The following is a 19,889-nucleotide window of genomic DNA, read 5'->3' on the forward strand; positions in this document are numbered from 1 at the left end:
TATGCCTACAACTTAGAAATAACTGGTCTACTTGCAGGCATCTCATCACAACACTCACTGCAACAATACTGTCTTTTCCTCTGGCTGACAGATTTTATGTGACCAGAAAAAGAAATGTGTTAGTATACTTTTGCATGAAGTTTGGCTACAAAGTGACTAGAATATTTTTAATGAAGTGACTAGAACACCTATCTAAATGTGTACCCTACCTTAGACATGCACCTTAATGAAGCTACACACTTATTCCAACAAGGCTACCATTGTTAACCCTTGTTGGATTCATCTTCAGAGTTTCCTTCAGAGCCAGTTCCATTCGCACAACAAGCCACCAACTTTCCTTATTGCTTTACAGTCACATTTTATTTTTAACCCAGCCCCCTTATGCACCTTAGGCATAAGGTTCATTTTTGCCAGAATTGAGAATACCCAAAAGGATATGCCATAGGTCTGATGGTAATTACAAAAGGGAAATGGGCAAAATGTTTTGAACAATTGCAACATCATTTGAACAAGTATAAAATTTCCCATAAAATCAACTTTAAAAAGGAAAGAGTCATAATTTATATGCTCTTTTTAGAAGTTGATGACATGTCTTCTATCTCATAGGTTTAAGGTACACCCTTCACTGAATGAAAAAAGATAATGAGTGATTCTGGAACTATATAGTAAAATATACAGGTCATATCGTATATTACAATGACATCCCCCTAAAAAAGTTACACCTGGCTCCCTGCAATATTTGCAGCCAGCGTAACAAGGACCACCGTGATTAGAGTGCACTTTAAAGGAAAATATTTGTTCTTCTATCACAGATTCTCAGAGTTCCTTTTCTCTTTTATTGAAATAATGATTTCCTTAAAAAGTGACGTTAAGTTTAAAACCTGACAGGAAGAAAACTCTCAAGAAAAGACGCCTTACATTTGTTAACATGGAAGTATAAAGCCTTCTCCATTTGTAGCCATCCCCCTCCACAGCCAGCTCTGCTGGAACGGGGACTGTCACACGTCCTGGCCTTTACACCCTTCTTCCCTCTCCCTGGGAAATCAGAACGTTAATGCAGAACTCTGCTCTTCCACACCACAGCACAAGGCTGCCACCTACAGAATCTTTTAATCCATTCAGCACTACCCAAGGAGAGGGAGAATCAAGTGAAAATAAATGCTGCCTTCTGTAGACCTGGTAAAGAATCCATTTATGCCTGGACATGCCAGGTTTAATTTTCTGTTTGGGAAATGTGCCAGTGATGGGGGGCAAGAAGATGAGCACCCCATGCTGTCGTTGCTGGCCACTTGAGAAAACTAGGAGTTGAAAAACATCACAAACAACATGAGATTGTATGCAGAGCAACTTTTTCTTAACTGCACTTCCTGTTTATCACAGAGATAGACAGACAGAGGTAGACAGATAAAGTGGCAAATCCACTGAAAATACAACTAACTTTCCTAATGTCCTAACTTTCCTCAGGACAGCCTTGTTCTTAGAGGTATGTAATTGCCCAACTCAAAGCTGCTTAACTTAGAATCTAAGTTAGTTTCTCTGCCCTCCCTCCCCATTCCTCCCTTAAGTATGATAATTTGACTCTGGAACAAACAGCTAAACTGCTATTGATGAGAGCTCACCCCAGTGACTCTCATTTCATTACCACTTATGTAAGTGAGAGGTACAAACCATCCATCGGTCGTGAGAAAATGCAAAGGATAAATAGCCTTTACTGGGACCGCTCATTTCAACCATCACTGACTTGGCATCTCGTGTGAAGGACAAGAAGACACAGGCAAGCTCTTTCTCCGGGTCACAGTTCAAAGGACTCCTAATACAGAACTTCTTGTTCCCACAATCTGAAGCATTGAACTAGAAAAATGACAGGGGGAAAAAAGTCAATGATCAAACAGGCAGTTCATTTCCAATGACAGAAGAGCTACTACTTTGAAGTATGGGTTTTAATAAGAATACGTTTTCATAATAAGGATTCAAACAAGGGAACAAAGACACATCCCAAATTAGAAATTATCAAAGCAGTAGTTAGGTTGTGAACTTTTAAACTTAATTAATTTTAATTAAACTTTAGAAGACACAACATTAATTGGACTGTAATTATGCATGAGTATTAAAATCCCTTTAATACACAAAATACTTCATGTCAATTATGTTCTGGAGCAAAGTTTCTGGTAAATTTTGAGAATTTCTTAGGGAATATTTACGTCCACATTGACATTCTTGCCTAAAGGGTATCCTCTAGTTTTCAGAGATGGAATTTTTAAAAGCAAACATACAAACCCTTAGCAAGTTTTATATTTAGATCCTGGACTCTGCTTCTAGAATTCAGGTTCACATCTGACATTAAGATAATGTAAGAAAAAATGGTTACTCCTGGGCTTCCCTGGTGGCACAGTGGTTGAGAGTCCGCCTGCCAATGCAGGGGACACGGGTTCGTGCCCCGGTCCGGGAAGATCCCACATGCCGCGGAGCGGCTGGGCCCGTGAGCCATGGCAGCTGAGCCTGCGTGTCCGGAGCTTGTGCTCCGCAACAGGAGAGGCCACAGCAGTGAGAGGCCCGCGTACCGCAAGAAAAAAAAAAGGTTACTCCTATATATACCACCACTCCAAATAATAGTAAGAACAATTTAGTGGGGGAGAAACAAAAATAATCTACAATGATTGAATTCAGAGCTTCTTGGTGTGGCAAATAAGAAAGAGTATTGAAAAATGTCAGCTCTACAATCTGACAGGGCAAACAAGCAGTTATCTTGTGTTAGAATGAGCTGTGACACGACATTTCAGAAGAGAGCTAAACATTACTTTAAGTAACTAGATTTAATGGGAACTGTACAGAAAAACTCTCATTTCTTCTTCTACTCTACCAATACTTCTGGCCACCAAGTGGGTGCGGCTATTTGCCACACTAAGCAATTCTGCAATTCTTTGGAGACATCAGCTATGTGTCCTACAATTCAATTCTGTTCTGACACTATCTACCTGAAGTTAGTGTCAGATCCCACAAGTGAAGGGCTCAGTCCCACAAGACTGCACCCACTTCAGATGCCAATCACAGATGCCAATCACAAGACCCAGGTTGTCACCTGTACTTCTGAATGGTCTGCCATAAATTGGAGGTTTCCAGCACCTAATCCTCAAGTTGGATAATTTACTAAGATGGCTCATAGAACTCAGGAAAATAGTTTACTTAGTAGATTACCAGTTTATTACATTGAAAAAAAGATAACAACCCAGGAACAGCCAGATGGAAGAGATGCATAAAGCAAGGTACGTAGGAAGGGGCACAGAACTTCTGAGGCACCACCTTCCCAGCACCTCCACGTGGTCAGGAACCCAGGAGCTCTCTGAAACCCATATTTCTGGAATCGTTATGGAGGCTCCATCACGTGGACATGATGGATTTTTAGCTCAATCAGCCTCTCTCCCTTTTCTGGAGAATGCAGGGAGGGGGCCTGAAAGCTGCAAGCTTCTAATCACGGCTTGGTCTTTTTGGTGACCAGCCCCCATACGGGAGCCCACCAAGAGTCATCTCATTAGAACAAAAGATGCTCCCATCATCCAGGAAATTCCAAGGGATTTAACAGCTCTGTATCAGGAACTGGGGTCAAAGGCCAAATATTAACAGAAACCGGGCGAGGCTGTTTTATTTTTTTCCTTATTAGTTCACAGGAACTTAAAGAGAAATCCTAGTAGAGTGGAGAGAACAAGCCATGAGGAGCTAGGAACCATGGGTTTTGATCTCTGCTCTCCCCTTTACTCCATCACGTTTGCTAAAGAACTTATTCTCTCAGGGTCTCTCTACATTTAACTATGCAGCAGTGACCCTAAGGTCTCTCCTAGTTCTCTAAAAATGCCATCATCCTGTGACTCCGAATGAACCTCTCTATAATTAGAGATTATAACCTTGGTGCAGAGACACAATGAAAAGCTCCAACAAGCGCTAAAGCCTTTTATATGAATTTATGGAAAGATAATAATCCTGTCAACAGATTCCTACTGGGAAGCTCAGGTCCAAACTGACTGTGGACTCCCCTAAAGCAGCTTTTAAATAAATAAACATTAACACGAAATAAACTGAGAACTAGTGCAAATAACAGATCGAATTGTTTGGTCAAACAAAAGTTCATAATAATGTAATCAAATGGCTCATCATATATTGCATAATGTAGAAAAGAAGGAAAACAAAATGAGACACTGTATTGGAGTACAAGACCGTTATTTAGTATGAAGAAAAAAAGAGTTATAGGGCTTCCCTGGTGGCGCAGTGGTTGAGGGTCCGCCTGCCGATGCAGGGGACACAGGTTCGTGCCCCAGTCCGGGAAGATCCCACATGCCGCGGAGCGGCTAGGCCCATGAGCCATGGCCGCTGAGCCTGCACGTCCAGAGCCTGTGCTCCGCAACGGGAGAGGCCACAACAGTGAGAGGTCCGCGTACCGCAAAAAAAAAAAAGAGTTATAAAAAGACAAGAAAGGGAAGGAAGAGAAAAAAATGAACTAATATTTACTGAATATCTATTAAGTACAAAGCCATTAGAAACCTTATATTCATTCCAATGTTTAGTTCTCATAGTAATACTATGTAAGAGCTAGATATTATTTCTCATTTTACAGGTGCAGAGACTGAGACTTTAGGAATTAAGTAATTTTTCCAAAGTCAAACAGAAATTAGACAAATTAGGATTCAGGCCCAAATTTGTTCTTGCAACTGTAATAACCTACTTTAAGACATTCTTCATTATATTTACTTCTGAATTGATAAGTATAATTTATCAGAATTGCTTTCAGTAAAACCTTTCTAATGTTTCTAATATGCATCACCCTTTCTAAGGTATGTTTTTTTAACGGTAATTCTTTTGAATCAGAGGGCTTAAATGGAATTCTAGCTGATAAGCTTGCAAAAGAGCTTCTGCGGTTCAACACACAGAATTCCCCAGTACTCATGGGCCTTAATGAAATAAGATCGAAGAGTTATATCACCATTTCAAGATTCTCCTCCAAATCTTGTCTAAATTTAGCTTAAGCTTTAAGTTCCCTCTCCATATGTGATATTTGGCTGTGTTTTTTTTTTAAAAAAAAAAAGAAAAAAAAAGAATGGAAGAAAGCTGCTGCTTCAGATTTACTTTCAAATGAAAACATATCCACCGCTAGTATAGACTACATGTGAATGTCATAACCACACTTTGAACATGCAGGGTCTTACACTCCTCTTATTCTAACCTACAAATCATAATGTTACAATGAAGACTTCCTCCTGATTTCCTGAAGGGAATTCAAAAACTGCTACTTCGCTACACACGTTCCCAAGCACAGAACCACAATTTCTAAGGAAGCTGTTCCTTTAGATTGCATTTGGTGAAACCATAAAAATGTTACTTACTGATTTGGTTAAATGGGAGACTGGAGGTAATGTTGGCATAGGTGCTATTGTAGCTTTAGGTGTTGTAAAAGGAAGGACATTTGGTTGTGAAATTATAGGACCAGGAATCTTCACCCAGTAGATTTTGTACTTCTCAACAACTGTGGCTCTGAAATGCAGTACCAGCAAGTGAGATTAGACAGAACCATGATTGTGGCCCACCATAATCAAATCAAAAAAAAAAAAGTAATGAACTAGGAACATACCACTTAATACAGGTATACCTTGGAGATATTGCAGGTTCGGTTCCAGACCACCACAATAAAGCAAATATCACAATAAAGTGAGTAACAGAATTTGGGGGTTTCCCAGTGCATATAAAAGTTATGTTTACACTATACTGTAGTCTATTAAGTGTGCAATAGCACTATATCTAAAAAAAACACAATGAATATACCTTAATTTTAAAATACATTATTGCTAAAAGATACTAACCATCATCTGAGCCTTCAGCAAATTATAGTAGTAACATCAAAGATCACTGATCACAGATCACCATAACAAACATAATAATGATAAAAAGTTTGAAATATCACAGCAATTACCAAACTGTGGCACAGAGACACAAGGTGAGCAAATGCTGTTGGAAAAATGGTGCCCACAGACCCACTCAATGCAGGGTTGCCACAAATCAATTTGTAAAAAGACAATATCTGTGAAGCCAAATAACGCAAAGCACAATAAAACAAGGATGCCTGTAATACCTGACAGAATTTCATGTGAGGCAAATCTCTAATGACTCTCTTCCACTTCATCACCAAATGAATTTTAATTACTCTCTCTCTCTCTCTCTCTTCTCTTACATGTCTGTTCTCTGGGTATATTCACAGCAACCAAGAATGTCAGACCCCGGGACTAAAGTGCACAGATTTCCACTCCTGACATAAGAGAACATACTACTACTACACTTTTCATACTGGTCAAATTATTCCAAAAGCCACATGTAACAGGCAGCTACAGCAAAAAGCTATATAGAGGCTGCATAAGCAACCATCAGTTCTTACTGCGGTCATATCCCTTTTCTCACATTCCACTCAACACACAGGTGCAAAGCTGCATTACTGTGTGCTGGTGACCTGTGCACAAAGTGAAGCAGAAAATAGTGACAGGCCAGGAAAGCAATTCTCCCTTTAAAATATATGTCTATAACACCACTCAGGAATCATTACATGGCTTTATGACATTCCATTTCTCCCTTACATGTACTATTAGAAGTACTATTCTAATTCTACTGAATTTCATAATTCCGAGGAGCACATATGATCTTACTTTTTTGACAATCTAATCTGCAAGTTGTGACACTGTAAAAAAAAAGTCATCCAAATTTCAGGACTGCTATTTTTCATATTCTCATACTAATACAGGAACAAATCTATAAAAAAGTATTAGTCCATATACCATATAGACTCAAGTATTAATTGATGGCTTCTTATTAGTGTGAAGGCACTACAACACTTCATTCACTCAACAAATGTCTATTAAGTGTCTATTAGGTCCTTGGTCCTGTGCTAAGTGCTCAGTATATATGCTGAAAAAAAACAAACAAAAAAGCAAAACAGCCACTTACATCAGTAAGTGGTGTCATTACTACACCACACCGCTGCCATACAGGTGAATGTTCAATAGGTATAAAAAAAGATACAGACTATCATTATTTCAATTATACTAGTTACAGAGTTGTAAACTCTTCTACTCACAGAAACTTTACGTGGTTTGGGGCCCTGCTTGGAGCATTCCAATAGACTTTAATTTCTGCTTTTTTGGATGGACTTGTGTGACTCACAGCTGATCCCTGAAATAAAATGGAAAAGAACTACCATTCAGACACTCAATAGCTCAACATAGCTGGAACTACAGCCATTTTACAAAGTAATTTACCATTGCATGACCTTGGCATTGTGGTAAAGACTGTTTTATTTAGAACAGGGACTCAGGTGCTCAATAAATACATGTTGATGGATTGACACCAAATTAGCAGCTGGCTCTATGAATAAACTAGAGTCAGCAGAAATTTAAGAACTGAAGAGAGTTATGAATACTGAGTGTGTTGATGCTATATAAAGTCTGCTCATTATTTCATTTATACTGTGTTTCTTTTTTTTATTAATAGATACAAACAGAATGCAGAAGATTCATCAAAAGAAAAAATTCCTGCCTCCAAATATGCAATATTATATTTTAGTAATTCCTTTCTCTTGAACAATCTTGTTTCCCACATTCTTTCACCTGGCAAATTCCTACGCATTCTTTGAGGTCTAGCTGAGATCATCTCCTCTCTCTCAATTCCCTCCAGCCTGTGTGCAGCACCTCTGCTATGCTTCTCACCCACCCTGTGTATGGTTCTAATCTGTCATCATACTATTCCACTTATGTGTCTGTCCTATATCCATACGTTCTACTTATGTACCACACAGCATATGTCCATATGCTTTACTTATGTGTAAGGCTATGAGCTCTTCAAAGAACAAGTCCTGTTCATAACCATATGCCATGCAGGAAAGTTCCTGGTATAATAAATATTTATTAAATTAATTAATTACAAAAATTAGACCTCTGTTCCACTCTAGAACTCTATCCTCAATATTAACACCTTTCGAAATTCAATATAATAAGAGTCTATACTATAGAAAATATCAAAAGCCATAAACTCTTCAAGCTACAACCCTACCTTTTCTAGGATGTTGTATAAAAATATCTTGCCAGTAGAAAAATTAGGGGGAAAGTCTGATCAACATGAATGTACTCAGATGTCTGCAATGCATGGGTAATGTCATTGTTTATCTTGCAAACACCACCTTGTAGTGAAAAGACCCATGGAAACTGACAGAAATCAGTTTCAAACTAAACACAAACCTGTATATCTTCACAGGTCAGAAGCTGTGACACTTGACTGTCAATTAATGTGAAGGAGCCAATAGGAGGGTCACTCAAATTCTCAGCATCACGTGCTTCTAAGAGAAAGCCTTTAAATGGTGGCCCTGACAAAGTAACTAAGAAACAAACAAAAAGATAAGTTAAGAGTTTAGCAACATCCCCCAAAAAACACTGTTAAAAGGAGGTACATCACCAAATCAGGTGTATATATAGAAAGCTACTCCAAAGTCAAAGAAATTCTAAACCGTGTTCCACAGGACATTATTCCATGAGATGTAATAGCCATTCCACAGGGAAGAAAAGGTAGATTATGGTCAGAGTGTGGTCCATGGAGCCAAAGTAGTTTGAAAAATGCTGGTTGAAAGTAAATACTTTTGTCTTTACTGCAAACGTCTCAGGCCCTTTAACATTCTACTGTGCAGTATGAAACTCTAAGAAATATAATATATATAACAGAGTGTTCCAAATTTATTTTTCCATATACCCTTTTTTCTAGAGTGTATCTATTAATATTCTGCATTTCTAAAGTTGCAGAAAATAGAATTTGTAAAATGCTTTTATAGATACATCCTTAATAGACTATTAAGTTTCAGCCTACCTTTTGCCAGAATTAGGGAAACACAAGAGATTATACTATGTCAAGAAGGATAAGGGTTTAACATCTTAAGCCAGATAAAATAAGCTTTATTTTATGTATTTCTATTGAGTAAATAGTACTGTTAATGAAGATATATTAAATAATGACAAAAACATATTTTCAAACCTATTCTGGGGAATTCCCTGGCAGTCCAGTGGTTAGACTTGGTACTTTCACTGCCAGGGCTGGGTTCATCGCTGGTCGGGGAACTAAGACCCCGCAGGCCATGTGGTGTGTCCAAAAAAAAAAAACACCTATTCTGAATGGATAGTAAATATACTACTTAAGTAATATAGTCATCTGTAGTAGTTAAACACAAAAATGAGAAGTATGAGATCATGGTATCTTATAAAAGCAGATGAACAGATTAAATGAAACTGTATAAATCCAACAGTAATAAAGATTCAGTTTACAGTAAAAAAGTGAAATTCAAAATGTAAATTGTTAATACCAGCACAGTACCTTTGATCTGCTCTCCTGGCCTGAATGTCATCTGACTCACTGAGATGTAGCAAGCGGGATCAGACTGTGGAGTATGACCGTGTTTAGGAATCATTCCATGGCATGACTTTGTTACTTTTCCATTGGGGTAATTAGCCACAGAACTAATGAGCAACAGAAGTATGAAGGCACCAAGGGTAAATCCAGGAACTGCCATCTCAAAAATAAGATTAAAAGCACATTATTTTTAAAGGTAATTAAAATATAAATGCTTTCACATCACAGGATAGTAAGTTCTAGACAACTATTTACTTTCAATAGTCAGTTAACCACATTCTCAAATATAGGTACTATAAAGAATGTGATGTGTGAAGTTTGTCCTGGATTTGAATCTCAGCTCTACCAATTACCAACTGTGAAACTTTAAGCAAGTCATTAAGTCTCATTCCTTACCTGAAAAATAAGGAAATGAAAACCCTCCTTTCAAAACTGTTTTAATAAAATTTAGATACAGCCAAAGGTCTGACAAGGAAGATAATAAATGTTAGCTTTCATTAGCATGATGGGGAAATAATAAAATAATCCAGTAAAAGCAAAAGGTTTTGCTCCACTTCATCCTAGAAAGCTTAAAGAACAAATAAGAAATGTTTCTTCTGGATTTAAATATCATCACCTGAATAAATCTCTGATATGATTTCTCCCAACTTCCCATTAAACTAGTCATGGTGACAATTTAATTTGCAACACTGAAAACTGAGGCTAACAACCAATTGCAAGAGACAGTATTTCTATTACCTATAACTCAAATACTTCTGAATTAAGAAACATGATTGTTAACCCAGGCAATTTTCTTCTCTCATCCAGTTTATCTGCCTCTTACCATCTGCCTAACAGAAAACCAGTCCCACCCTTGTCTAGCTCACTTTGTGTATATATGCAGAACCTGCAAATCATAGTATTTAACAAGGCTAGAGGTAGATGGGCAGGGACATGTTATATGGCAGTAAAGTCCACATGGTGGACAGGCTGCAGATGGGAAGAGCTCAAGAGGCAGTTCATTCTCCACAGAAATGGGTGTTTTCTATACATGGTCATAGATAAAAATAAAAGCACCCTTAGAATCACTAGAACAAATTATCCTTTTATAGTCATGTAAATTATAAACCCCACATTGGACCAGAGCTAAACTATAGAAATTCCTGCTAGACACCAGAAATTGTGCTGGAGCTATACTCTTTAACCAGCCCTGCACATTACACCAGTAGCTACCAAGTAGATAGCTTTGGGTCCAACTCTATACCCCTATCTTTCATCAAACATTGATGCTAGATAGAATTCTTCTTATTTAAAGATAAGCAAAAGGAACAAATGAACCATTCAAGAGCTTCTGAAAAATTCTATATCATAAGAGCAGCATAAGATTTCTCTGTAGACTCAGAGGAAAAGCATAACCTTGAAAATAGTTAATTACTATAGGAAACAATATTTAAGAAAATAACTGCTAAAGAATGGAGCAATAGAAAATCTTCTGTTCAAACATGGCTTCCAGGTCCTTTCGTTAGGGGCAGACCTGATTTTAGGACCATACAAGGTTTACTGGAGAGGATCAAGGTCATTATTTTAACCACGTGATCTTGGCCAAGTTATTATGAAAATTAAATGCAGAAATGTGCCTCACTTAAAGAATGGTACAGTAGGAAGAGTTAGTTTGGTTTAACAAATATTTATTTGGCACTGACTTCCTGCCAGGTGAAAGTGGAAACAAGACTTTATTTCTAGTCTCTGCTATGCATTAAGTAGCTGAATAACATCAATCAGGTCACTTAATCTCTGTCTCAGTTTCTTCATTTGCAAAATATAACAGATGAACTGGAATAAATTCAGGGCAATACTAACATTATGATTTTAGGATAAAGCAAGTGGAAAAGCATACTGGGAATTATTAGAGCATGAAGTATAAGGTGGGAAAGGGAAGTGACAAAGACACCACTACCTGTCATTCATTAGGAAAATATAACAAGGTCAGCAAGAGTAGTAGACAGCAGCAATTTCTTTGTCCTTAGTCAGATACTGACCACTCAAGGTAAAGTTCTATTTTTATAACAATGGCCAATGATGGTTTCCCAGTTAATGATTTAAGGAAACTTTTTCAAATGAATACATTAATTCATTAGGCAATCTATGCCAACAGATTGCATAGTTATGAAAAGGAATAACGAGTTATACGTGGAAACATTTAAGCTAAAATTATGGAATGTGGATATGAGCTATTATATTACGAGATCATTCTTCAAGCACTGGAAAAACTTGTATGATTTTTGTATTTTGTATGATTTTTACAGGTATGTAAAATTTTGTATGATTTTTGCAGGTTTTTAATATTTTCTATGATTTTTACAGGTTTTTAATATTCACATTCTACCATGAGTACAATATAGAGAAATAAAAGATATCATAACTTGCATTTTGTCATCCCAGGACAAAGACAGACCTATTAGTTTAAAAGGTTAAAAGACAGGTTATCCTGATTCTCTAACTGAAATATTACCAAACCTGATGAGATTTATACAGTTTTCTTTCTTGCCTGAAAGACAGGCACTTAGTAAAAAGGTATAATGACTGCCTTTATCATGCTCTACATACATCTCACATGAAGATAAAACTTCAAAACGAGTGTATTCTTTATTATCTGAATACCAGATATTGATAGGCCACTCAATACGCTATTACTGAACTAGGCCCAGTTAACAGTAGCCAAAAGTCTCCAGACCACCTGTCTTACTAGTCTGTTATGGTCTAGGAAATGGTTCCCACAACTAAAGTTACACTATTACAATCATTGATCTTACAGTACTATATATTTGGTCAATTGTTTCAGGTTTCCTAATCATCACTAAATGTATCTGAGGTTCAGCCACACGTTGGTAATGCAAGAAACAATAATCGTGTAAAATAGGCAGAATACAAATAATACAGCTAGTAACATTAATAAGGTCATAAGTAAGTATTTAAGCTTAAGAACTTCCATTAGGTATAGCCCAGTATCTCCCCAGGTCACCTGACCAGTTTGTTTTACACCAATCACTATCTTTAAGGGAAATAATATATTGGCATCGTACATAAAGTTCACCAAAGATGTCTGCATGTACAAGGTGTGTGATGGGTAATCAACCCCTTACTGGATTAAGAAAGGAATGTTATTTTTCAATTAGTTACATGACTGGTGCCAGAAGAAAAATCGATCTTTATGGTTGAGCAGGTATTTCTGCCTTTGGGGAACTGGTTAACCCATAATACAGATGCATAGTGCACACTAGGGGAGAGGAAGCAGGGAGTGCACACACAAAGGGGCAGAGAAAAAATATTATGCTTAAATTTTTCTTGTATTGCCTTAAAATGTGAACATTTATTTCATCATAACCATAATATACAAACACTGCAATCCCTAAAGCACTTAAATGCTCCATTCAAAATTTCCATCAAGTACATACTACAAACAATGTATAAAGTAAATAACTTCTTATTCAATATTGTTTTTATTTTATTTTATTACTAAAACTGCAATGGCATTATATTCTTTTAGTTTGTTATAAATATAAAATTTTCAATTAACTTATGAGTTAAACATGCTTTAGTTTCTGGGGTTTTGGCCTAGTGACAGAACCACCATTTATAATATTGCTTCCATTAAAAAATAGAATTGAAATTCCAAGCTGAATTAAAAGTTAATTTTGGGACACAGCACATGTGTAATTTCAGCATTTCATCTAGGATCTGGGGCAAACCTGGTAGGCCTGTGACCAAAACCTAGAGGGACTGGGGTTAGAGGTACAAATAGATGTTCACTTGTACAGTGAGAGAATTAGGCAGAAAGTTTTAGAAAAGTAGATAGAACCAGAGAAGGATAAGGAGGTTGATAAAATCAGAAAAGTTAAGACTAAGCACAAGAGATATACAGAAAGCAATGAAATTTCTATAACAATAAGAAAGGAAAGGATTACATTTTAATACAGGGTTGCGGGGGGAATAAAGGTGCCATAGTGTGAATAAGAAGAAAAAGAAACAGACATTTGGTGGGAAACTGGTAGATAGTACATCTAATGTAATCCTTACAACAAGCAGATATTATCATCACTTTAGAAATTAAGAAACTGAGACCAGGGAGTGTACCCAAAACCAGGTACACTTTTAGGATTAGAACCTAAATCTAACTCCAACATTCTCATTCTCTTCACTCCACATCATTGCTCCCTCCTTGGAGAGAGAAGGATGTGGAAAGTAAACAGGTACAGCAAAATCCAAATTTCACGAAGAACAATGTGAGTGGGGGCATGCTGTGCCAAATGTGAAATCTAAATTAGCCTACTTGGGCTTCCCTGGTGGCGCAGTGGTTGAGAGTCCGCCTGCCGATGCAGGGGACACGGGTTCATGCCCTGGTCCGGGAAGATCCCACATGCCACGGAGCTGCTGGGCCTGTGAGCCGTGGCCACTAGGCCTGTGCATCTGGAGCCTGTGCTCCGCAACGGGAGAGGCCACAGCAGTGAGAGGCCCGCGTACCGAAAAAAAAAAAAAAAAAAAACAAGTAGTACAATGCCTAAAAACACTAAGTTGCCAATAAATGGTAATTACCATTATTTATAATCACTAGCAACTTTCCTCATCACCAGTATGTGCTAATTTCTTTTGAACACTATTGTGGTTAAACAACGGAGGTTTCCATATATTTCTTTCATCTGCATTTAACTTGTTCAAGCCTTCTGAAACATTTCAGAAAATTTGCTCCCCTTCTTTCCAGCAATTTAACTTTACATTCATAGAAAACTTCCATATCAAGAGTTAAATTGACTTTGATAGCTGGATCTCAAATTATAGGGAAATTGAAAAACAGGTCAAGTATTTCCACTTCCCCAGATAAAAATGTTTCAGACTCCATTTTCACAGCAGGAAGTACAGAGAAAAATGATTTTTTAAATTAACAATTGGAGTTATGACATTTTCAGTAAAGATTCTAAAAAACACAGAGCATAAAAAATGGCACAATGAGATCTGTCAGGTCTGACAACCTAAAATGGTTGAAAAGAATTCTGAAAAGAATTTAGAGTTTAAGTAAAAGGAAAGGTAGAGGAAACCACTGAAGAAACAGGAATTGGGAGCTCTCTGATATAATTCTGATTCCTCTAATCACAGCATCATCAGAAAGCAACTTTTCCACTTTATTCATTCTCTGGAAAAATGATTGGAAGCAAATATCTTATTACACACAGAGCTTTCATCTGGATCATTCCACATGGCCCTCACAATAGTCCTGTCCTAAATACAATATTAGGTGCTAAGTGGAATGGTCCCTTCTCTAAAGGCACAAAACTAATAGATGAAACAAAAGCAAATACCATTAATATATCATTTAAATGATGTTACTATTTATTGAATGCCTGTTCTATTCTAGTCAACATAGTAGGTGCTTCACATGTATGAACTCTAATCCCTGGAAAAAACAAAAACGTTTTTTATTGCATGGAAATTGAAGCTCGTGGAGGTTATTTAAAAAAAAAAAAAAAAAAAAAAAACTACTGCCTAAGATCACATAGGGACAGAACAGGAAAAAAACTGCATTTTATTATGGCGATTGAGAGGTAAAAGAGAATATGATATAAGCGCTAAGGGCTCACAACATATCAGGCATCATGTCAAGGACTTAGCACACATTCCTCAAAACAACCCAGGAAGGTGTGAGGGGTATTATTGTCCCCAGTATGTAAAACAGGGCACTGATTAAGATTCTTGCCAAAGTCACAGCAAATGAGTGGTGAAAAGTATGATCTCCAGTCTAGTCTGTGAGGTTTTAACCACTAAGTCATCCACAGCTTCAAATCAGACACTAAAAGCTGACACAGTTATCCCACAGGAAAAAGGATTCAGAATGAGCACAGTTTGGGAGCAATAAAAGAGATAGAAAGAGCAAAGTGAGAATGGACTTTGGAGGGCAGTGAAGAATAGCCTAACTAGGTCCAAGGTCAAATGTTAGAAACAGTCGTTATAAAAAATACTATAAATCTGGTCCCTCCTCATGACCCTTACATGAAGATATCCATTCCCAAGACTGTTTTCCTTGACCCCCACATTTCTCTACAGGCTATCCCTTCCATAGCCTCAATTATCACCCCTGAATAATATTTCCTAAATCTTTCAATTGCCCCCATCCCGCATCTCCACAATGCTTCAACTCAAATTTCCAACTATACATAGATTTCTGTTTGGATGACATTAAGCTCAGTTTTTCTGAAATGAAATTCATTATTTTTTCCTCCAAACTAGTTCTTGAATCTGACTTTCCTATTTTGACGGTGGCCTATCAACACATTTCTAGTCAACAAGATTTGAAACCCCAGGACTTCCCTGGTGGTGCAGTGGTTGGGAGTCTGCCTGCCAATGCAGGGGACACAGTTTCAAGCCCTGGTCCGGGAAGATCCCACATGCCGCAGAGCAACTAGGCCCGTGCACCACAACTACTGAGCCTGCGCTCTGGAGCCCACGAGCCACAACTACTGAGCCCACATGCCACAACTACTGAGGCCCATGCACCTAGAGCCCATGCTCTGCAATCGGAGAGGCCACCGCAGTAAGAAGCCCGCACACCACAAGAAAGAGTAGCCCCCGCTCGCTGCAGCTAGAGAGAGCCCGTGTGCAGCAGTGAAGACCCAACGCAGCCAAAAATTAATTAATTAAAAAAAAAAGATTTGAAACCCCAAATTCTCAAGATTTGACTCCAAACACTCTTTGGGACCCCAATTTCCAAATAAGCTCAGCAGATTCGACCTCCACCCTTCCAGACATCTACCTATCCCTTCTGTTTCTCTCTTCTACCTTCCATTCCCTCTGTTACAACTGTCTGCAGTTTTCCATTCCGACACCACCTTCAAGCACAAAGCCGTCATTATCTGTCACCCAGATTCAGAAAATAGTCTCAATTGGCCTCCCTGTTTCTGTATCTCCATTCGAATCCTACACAACACCACAAGACCATTTTCCTAAGGCACAATTCTCATCATATCACTCTGCTCACCAAAAACCTTCAACAGCTTCCCTGGAATTATTCAATTAAAGACAAAAGCATTAGGCATTTAATGTGTATTCAGCCCAATCCATGTTCTATCAACAATGTACCATTTGTACTTATTTCTGGAACAAGTACCTCACTTTTATTCCTCCCCATGTTCTGTCTTCTCACTGGGACCTCCATTATGCCATCCATCAAATTCCTACCCATGTGAAAACAGATATATGTTAAATGGGAAAAAAAATAGATACAGAAAATATCTGAACACTGTGCTTAAACTATGTTAAAAATGATAACTATATTATCATTTCACGTAAAATGCAAAATATAATATCCAATATAAGCAAGCATGTGGAGAAATAAGTGTGCTCATACACTGAAGAGTGTAAATTGCTGCAATATTTTTGGAGGAAATTTGACAATTTCCTACTAAATTAAAATATGTTTAATCTTTGACTGAGGAATTTCACTTCTAGGAACTTATCCTTTAAAAAACCCCACACAACAAACAGCACGGGGAATACAGTCAACATTTTATAATAACTTCGTATGGAGTATATTCTATAAAAATGTGAATTACTATGTTGTACACCTGAAACTAACATAATATTGTAAGTCAACAATACTTCAATTTAAAAAAAAGAAAGAAAGAAAGAAAAAGAAAACCCCCACAATTATGCAAGGATTATTTGTAATAGCAAAAGTTTAAGACAATTTAGGTGGTTACAAAAATATATTATGCTATACCCAGACTCTAAAATACTGTGTACCCACTACTACAGATAACCAACAAGGATCTATATATAGCACAGAGAACTATATTCAATATTTTGTAATAACCTATAAGGGAAAAGAATCTGAAAAATAATAGACATATACATATGTGTGCATGTAAGTGTGTGTGTGTGTGTGTGTGTGTGTGTGTGTATACCTGAATCAGTTTGCTCTACACCTGAAATTAACACATCATTGTAAATCAACTATACTTTAATAAAACAATTTAAAAATAAAATACCGTGTACCCATTTAAAAGAATGAAATAGAGTAGACAATGACCAAAATAACAGCTAATAATTACTGACTGCTTTCTAAGAGCTAGGCATTCTTTTAAGTTCTTTACGAGTGTTAACTCTTTTCAGAAAAGCTTAGGACGTGAATCTGCATGTACTTAGGTGGAAACATGCTCTTGTCACAATGAGGAATGAAAACAAGCAAACTACAAAATGATATGTAATGTACCAAGTGCATATAAAAGAAAAGGGAAAAGAAAAAACACCGTGCTTTAACCGTTCTCAATAGTGGTTACCCCCTAGGAAAGTGTTTTCAATATGGGAAAAGAAGTGGACTTCTTTTTAATCCTCTTTGAATTTTGCATATTTTTTAAAGCATGTAGTGCTTTGTAATTTAAAAAACACTACAAGACGTGCATATTTGAAGACTGTAAAGAAACACATTAAATTAATTGTAAGGTGTTCAGATTTTTTTCTTTTTTCTATTTTCAAACATTCTATATTACTTTTACTGTTATTGTCATTCAAGGTCCATTTAAAATGCTATCAACTACTCTGTCCTATGAGACAGTGTGTGGTTAGGACTTTGAAATCACACAGACCTAGGTTTGAATCCAGCAGGTACCACCTTAATGACTGACCTTGGACAAATTATTTAATCTCACTGGGCCTAAAATTTCTCATTTTGTTAGAGACAATGCTACCAATATCAAGGGATTTATGTGAAGATTAAATGAAATAACATCTACGAAACATTTAGCACAGTGCCCACCATAAAGGTCTTCCATTAAAATCCTTTCTTCCTTGGAATTTTGCCTAATTCCGCCAACTTTAACCAGTCTCTTCTGGGACGCTCCAAAAGCTTTGATTTTTTTGCTAATAAAAAATTTTATCACATTTTTCGGCCACAACTGGTTGACTTGTCTTAAGGCAAATTTTTGAAGGCAGCAAAAGCATCCTACTCCTTGATTTCCTTTCACAATGACTAGCAGACAACCTTGAAAACAGCACTCAACGCAATGTACTACAATGTGATTTCCAGGGAATCTGACATTACCTAAGTGGACAGGTGTGAAACAGAAGGTACAGCCAGCAAAAAGAATCCACATACTGGCTTATTAAAAGACTTAGTAGAACTCATCCCTTTAAACAAAACCATCCTTTAAAAAGTCTAACTCGTTTTCAGTAAATCAATAGACCAAATTTTAGCCTCTCACTTCTCCACTATCCAAGTAAACATTCAAATCTTTCTACTGTTTCTTTAATTCAGAGAAAAAAGAAAATATCTGAACTAAGAAGTTTAGCTTTATAAAGAAATACTTCTAATAATACATTTACAAACAGAAAACTCCCCTTTGCCCTTAGGGCAGCACAAGACGTAAACAAATTAAGGGCAGAGGTAACACCTAGTCACCCCAGAGAATCTCTGAAATTCTAAAGGCACACCAGAGGTGGGGGTGAGGGGAGCTAAGATTTCTAAATTAAAGGACACTTTAAAAGCCAAATACGGTTCGAAGTAACCTCCATATAGGTAATTACGCCATTAGCTTTAGATAAAAAGGGAGTTTCCGTTGCTTAAAATTAAAAACAAAAAACAAAAACATAAAAACACTGATGCATGAATAAAGTCAATGCTTTTCAAGATCCCAGACACGTCTCTACTTACAATCACCCTTTTCATGGGATTAAAGCTACGTAGTCAAAGTCACGTGACTTATCATTAATCTAACTCGTTCGTGAGCACTCATTAGCTCAACACAAGCTCGCAAGCTCCAGAACACAGTTTGTTAATAAAGCATCCATCCTGCGTGGCCGACCGCCCGGGTCAGCACAGGCGCCTGCTCTCTCAGTACTGTCACCGAGCTGGATTCAATTTGTAAGCGCTTTGCGAAGAGCTCGGGCATAAAGAAAACAGGAGACCCTTACCTGGAGAAGCAAAGGCAGCCTATCCAACTTCCGGTTTTGTTACAACTTATATCTCATTTCAGCAGCTGGGTGGAGCCAGTTTACCCATAAAGAAAAGAGAACGTTTCCCAAACTGAAACGGAAAACTGGATTTGCAAGACCAGTGCTAGTCTTAGGACTCAGTTTCTGAGAATTAACCATTCTATTTTACACAAAGGAACACTTTTTTCCAACTAATAATTGTTTCACTGAGAAAATTAAGTTCTTGTCTTTTACTATAAAACCATTTGAAAATACAACCTGTTCTATATAATGCTAAGTAAAGACAAACCAAAGAACCTGTTTGTGCTTAGGTTAGGGTTGCCAAATTTAGCAAATTAATGTATAGGATGTTAAATTAGAATTTCAGATCAAATAATTCATTAACATAAGTATTGTCCTATGCAATACTGGGGATATACTTATATTAAAAAGTGATTCATTGTTTTCCTGAAATTCAAATTTACTTTCTATTTTATCTGGCAACCCTATCTAGAGAATAAAAGTAATTAGCA

At 37.2% G+C, this 19,889-nt stretch overlaps 1 protein-coding gene across 1 annotated transcript in view; it reads right to left on the reverse strand.

The window, feature by feature from the left end:
* FRRS1 (ferric chelate reductase 1) overlaps nt 1-19,473 on the reverse strand; it is a 44,253-nt gene extending 24,780 nt beyond the window's left edge. The window contains exons 1-6 of the mRNA XM_007449604.1: nt 19,357-19,473; nt 9,385-9,580; nt 8,265-8,401; nt 7,109-7,203; nt 5,373-5,520; nt 1,669-1,851 (exon numbers count right to left, since the gene is read on the reverse strand). Coding sequence (XP_007449666.1) covers nt 1,669-1,851; nt 5,373-5,520; nt 7,109-7,203; nt 8,265-8,401; nt 9,385-9,580 — 759 coding nt within the window. The 5' untranslated portion in view covers nt 19,357-19,473. The remainder of the gene's footprint in view (nt 1-1,668; nt 1,852-5,372; nt 5,521-7,108; nt 7,204-8,264; nt 8,402-9,384; nt 9,581-19,356) is intronic.
* Nucleotides 19,474-19,889: the final 416 nt, after the last annotated feature.

The sequence above is a fragment of the Lipotes vexillifer genome, unplaced genomic scaffold (genome assembly GCF_000442215.2).
Source record: "Lipotes vexillifer unplaced genomic scaffold, Lipotes_vexillifer_v1.1 scaffold445, whole genome shotgun sequence".
In the NCBI taxonomy this organism is placed as follows: Eukaryota; Metazoa; Chordata; class Mammalia; order Artiodactyla; family Lipotidae; genus Lipotes; species Lipotes vexillifer.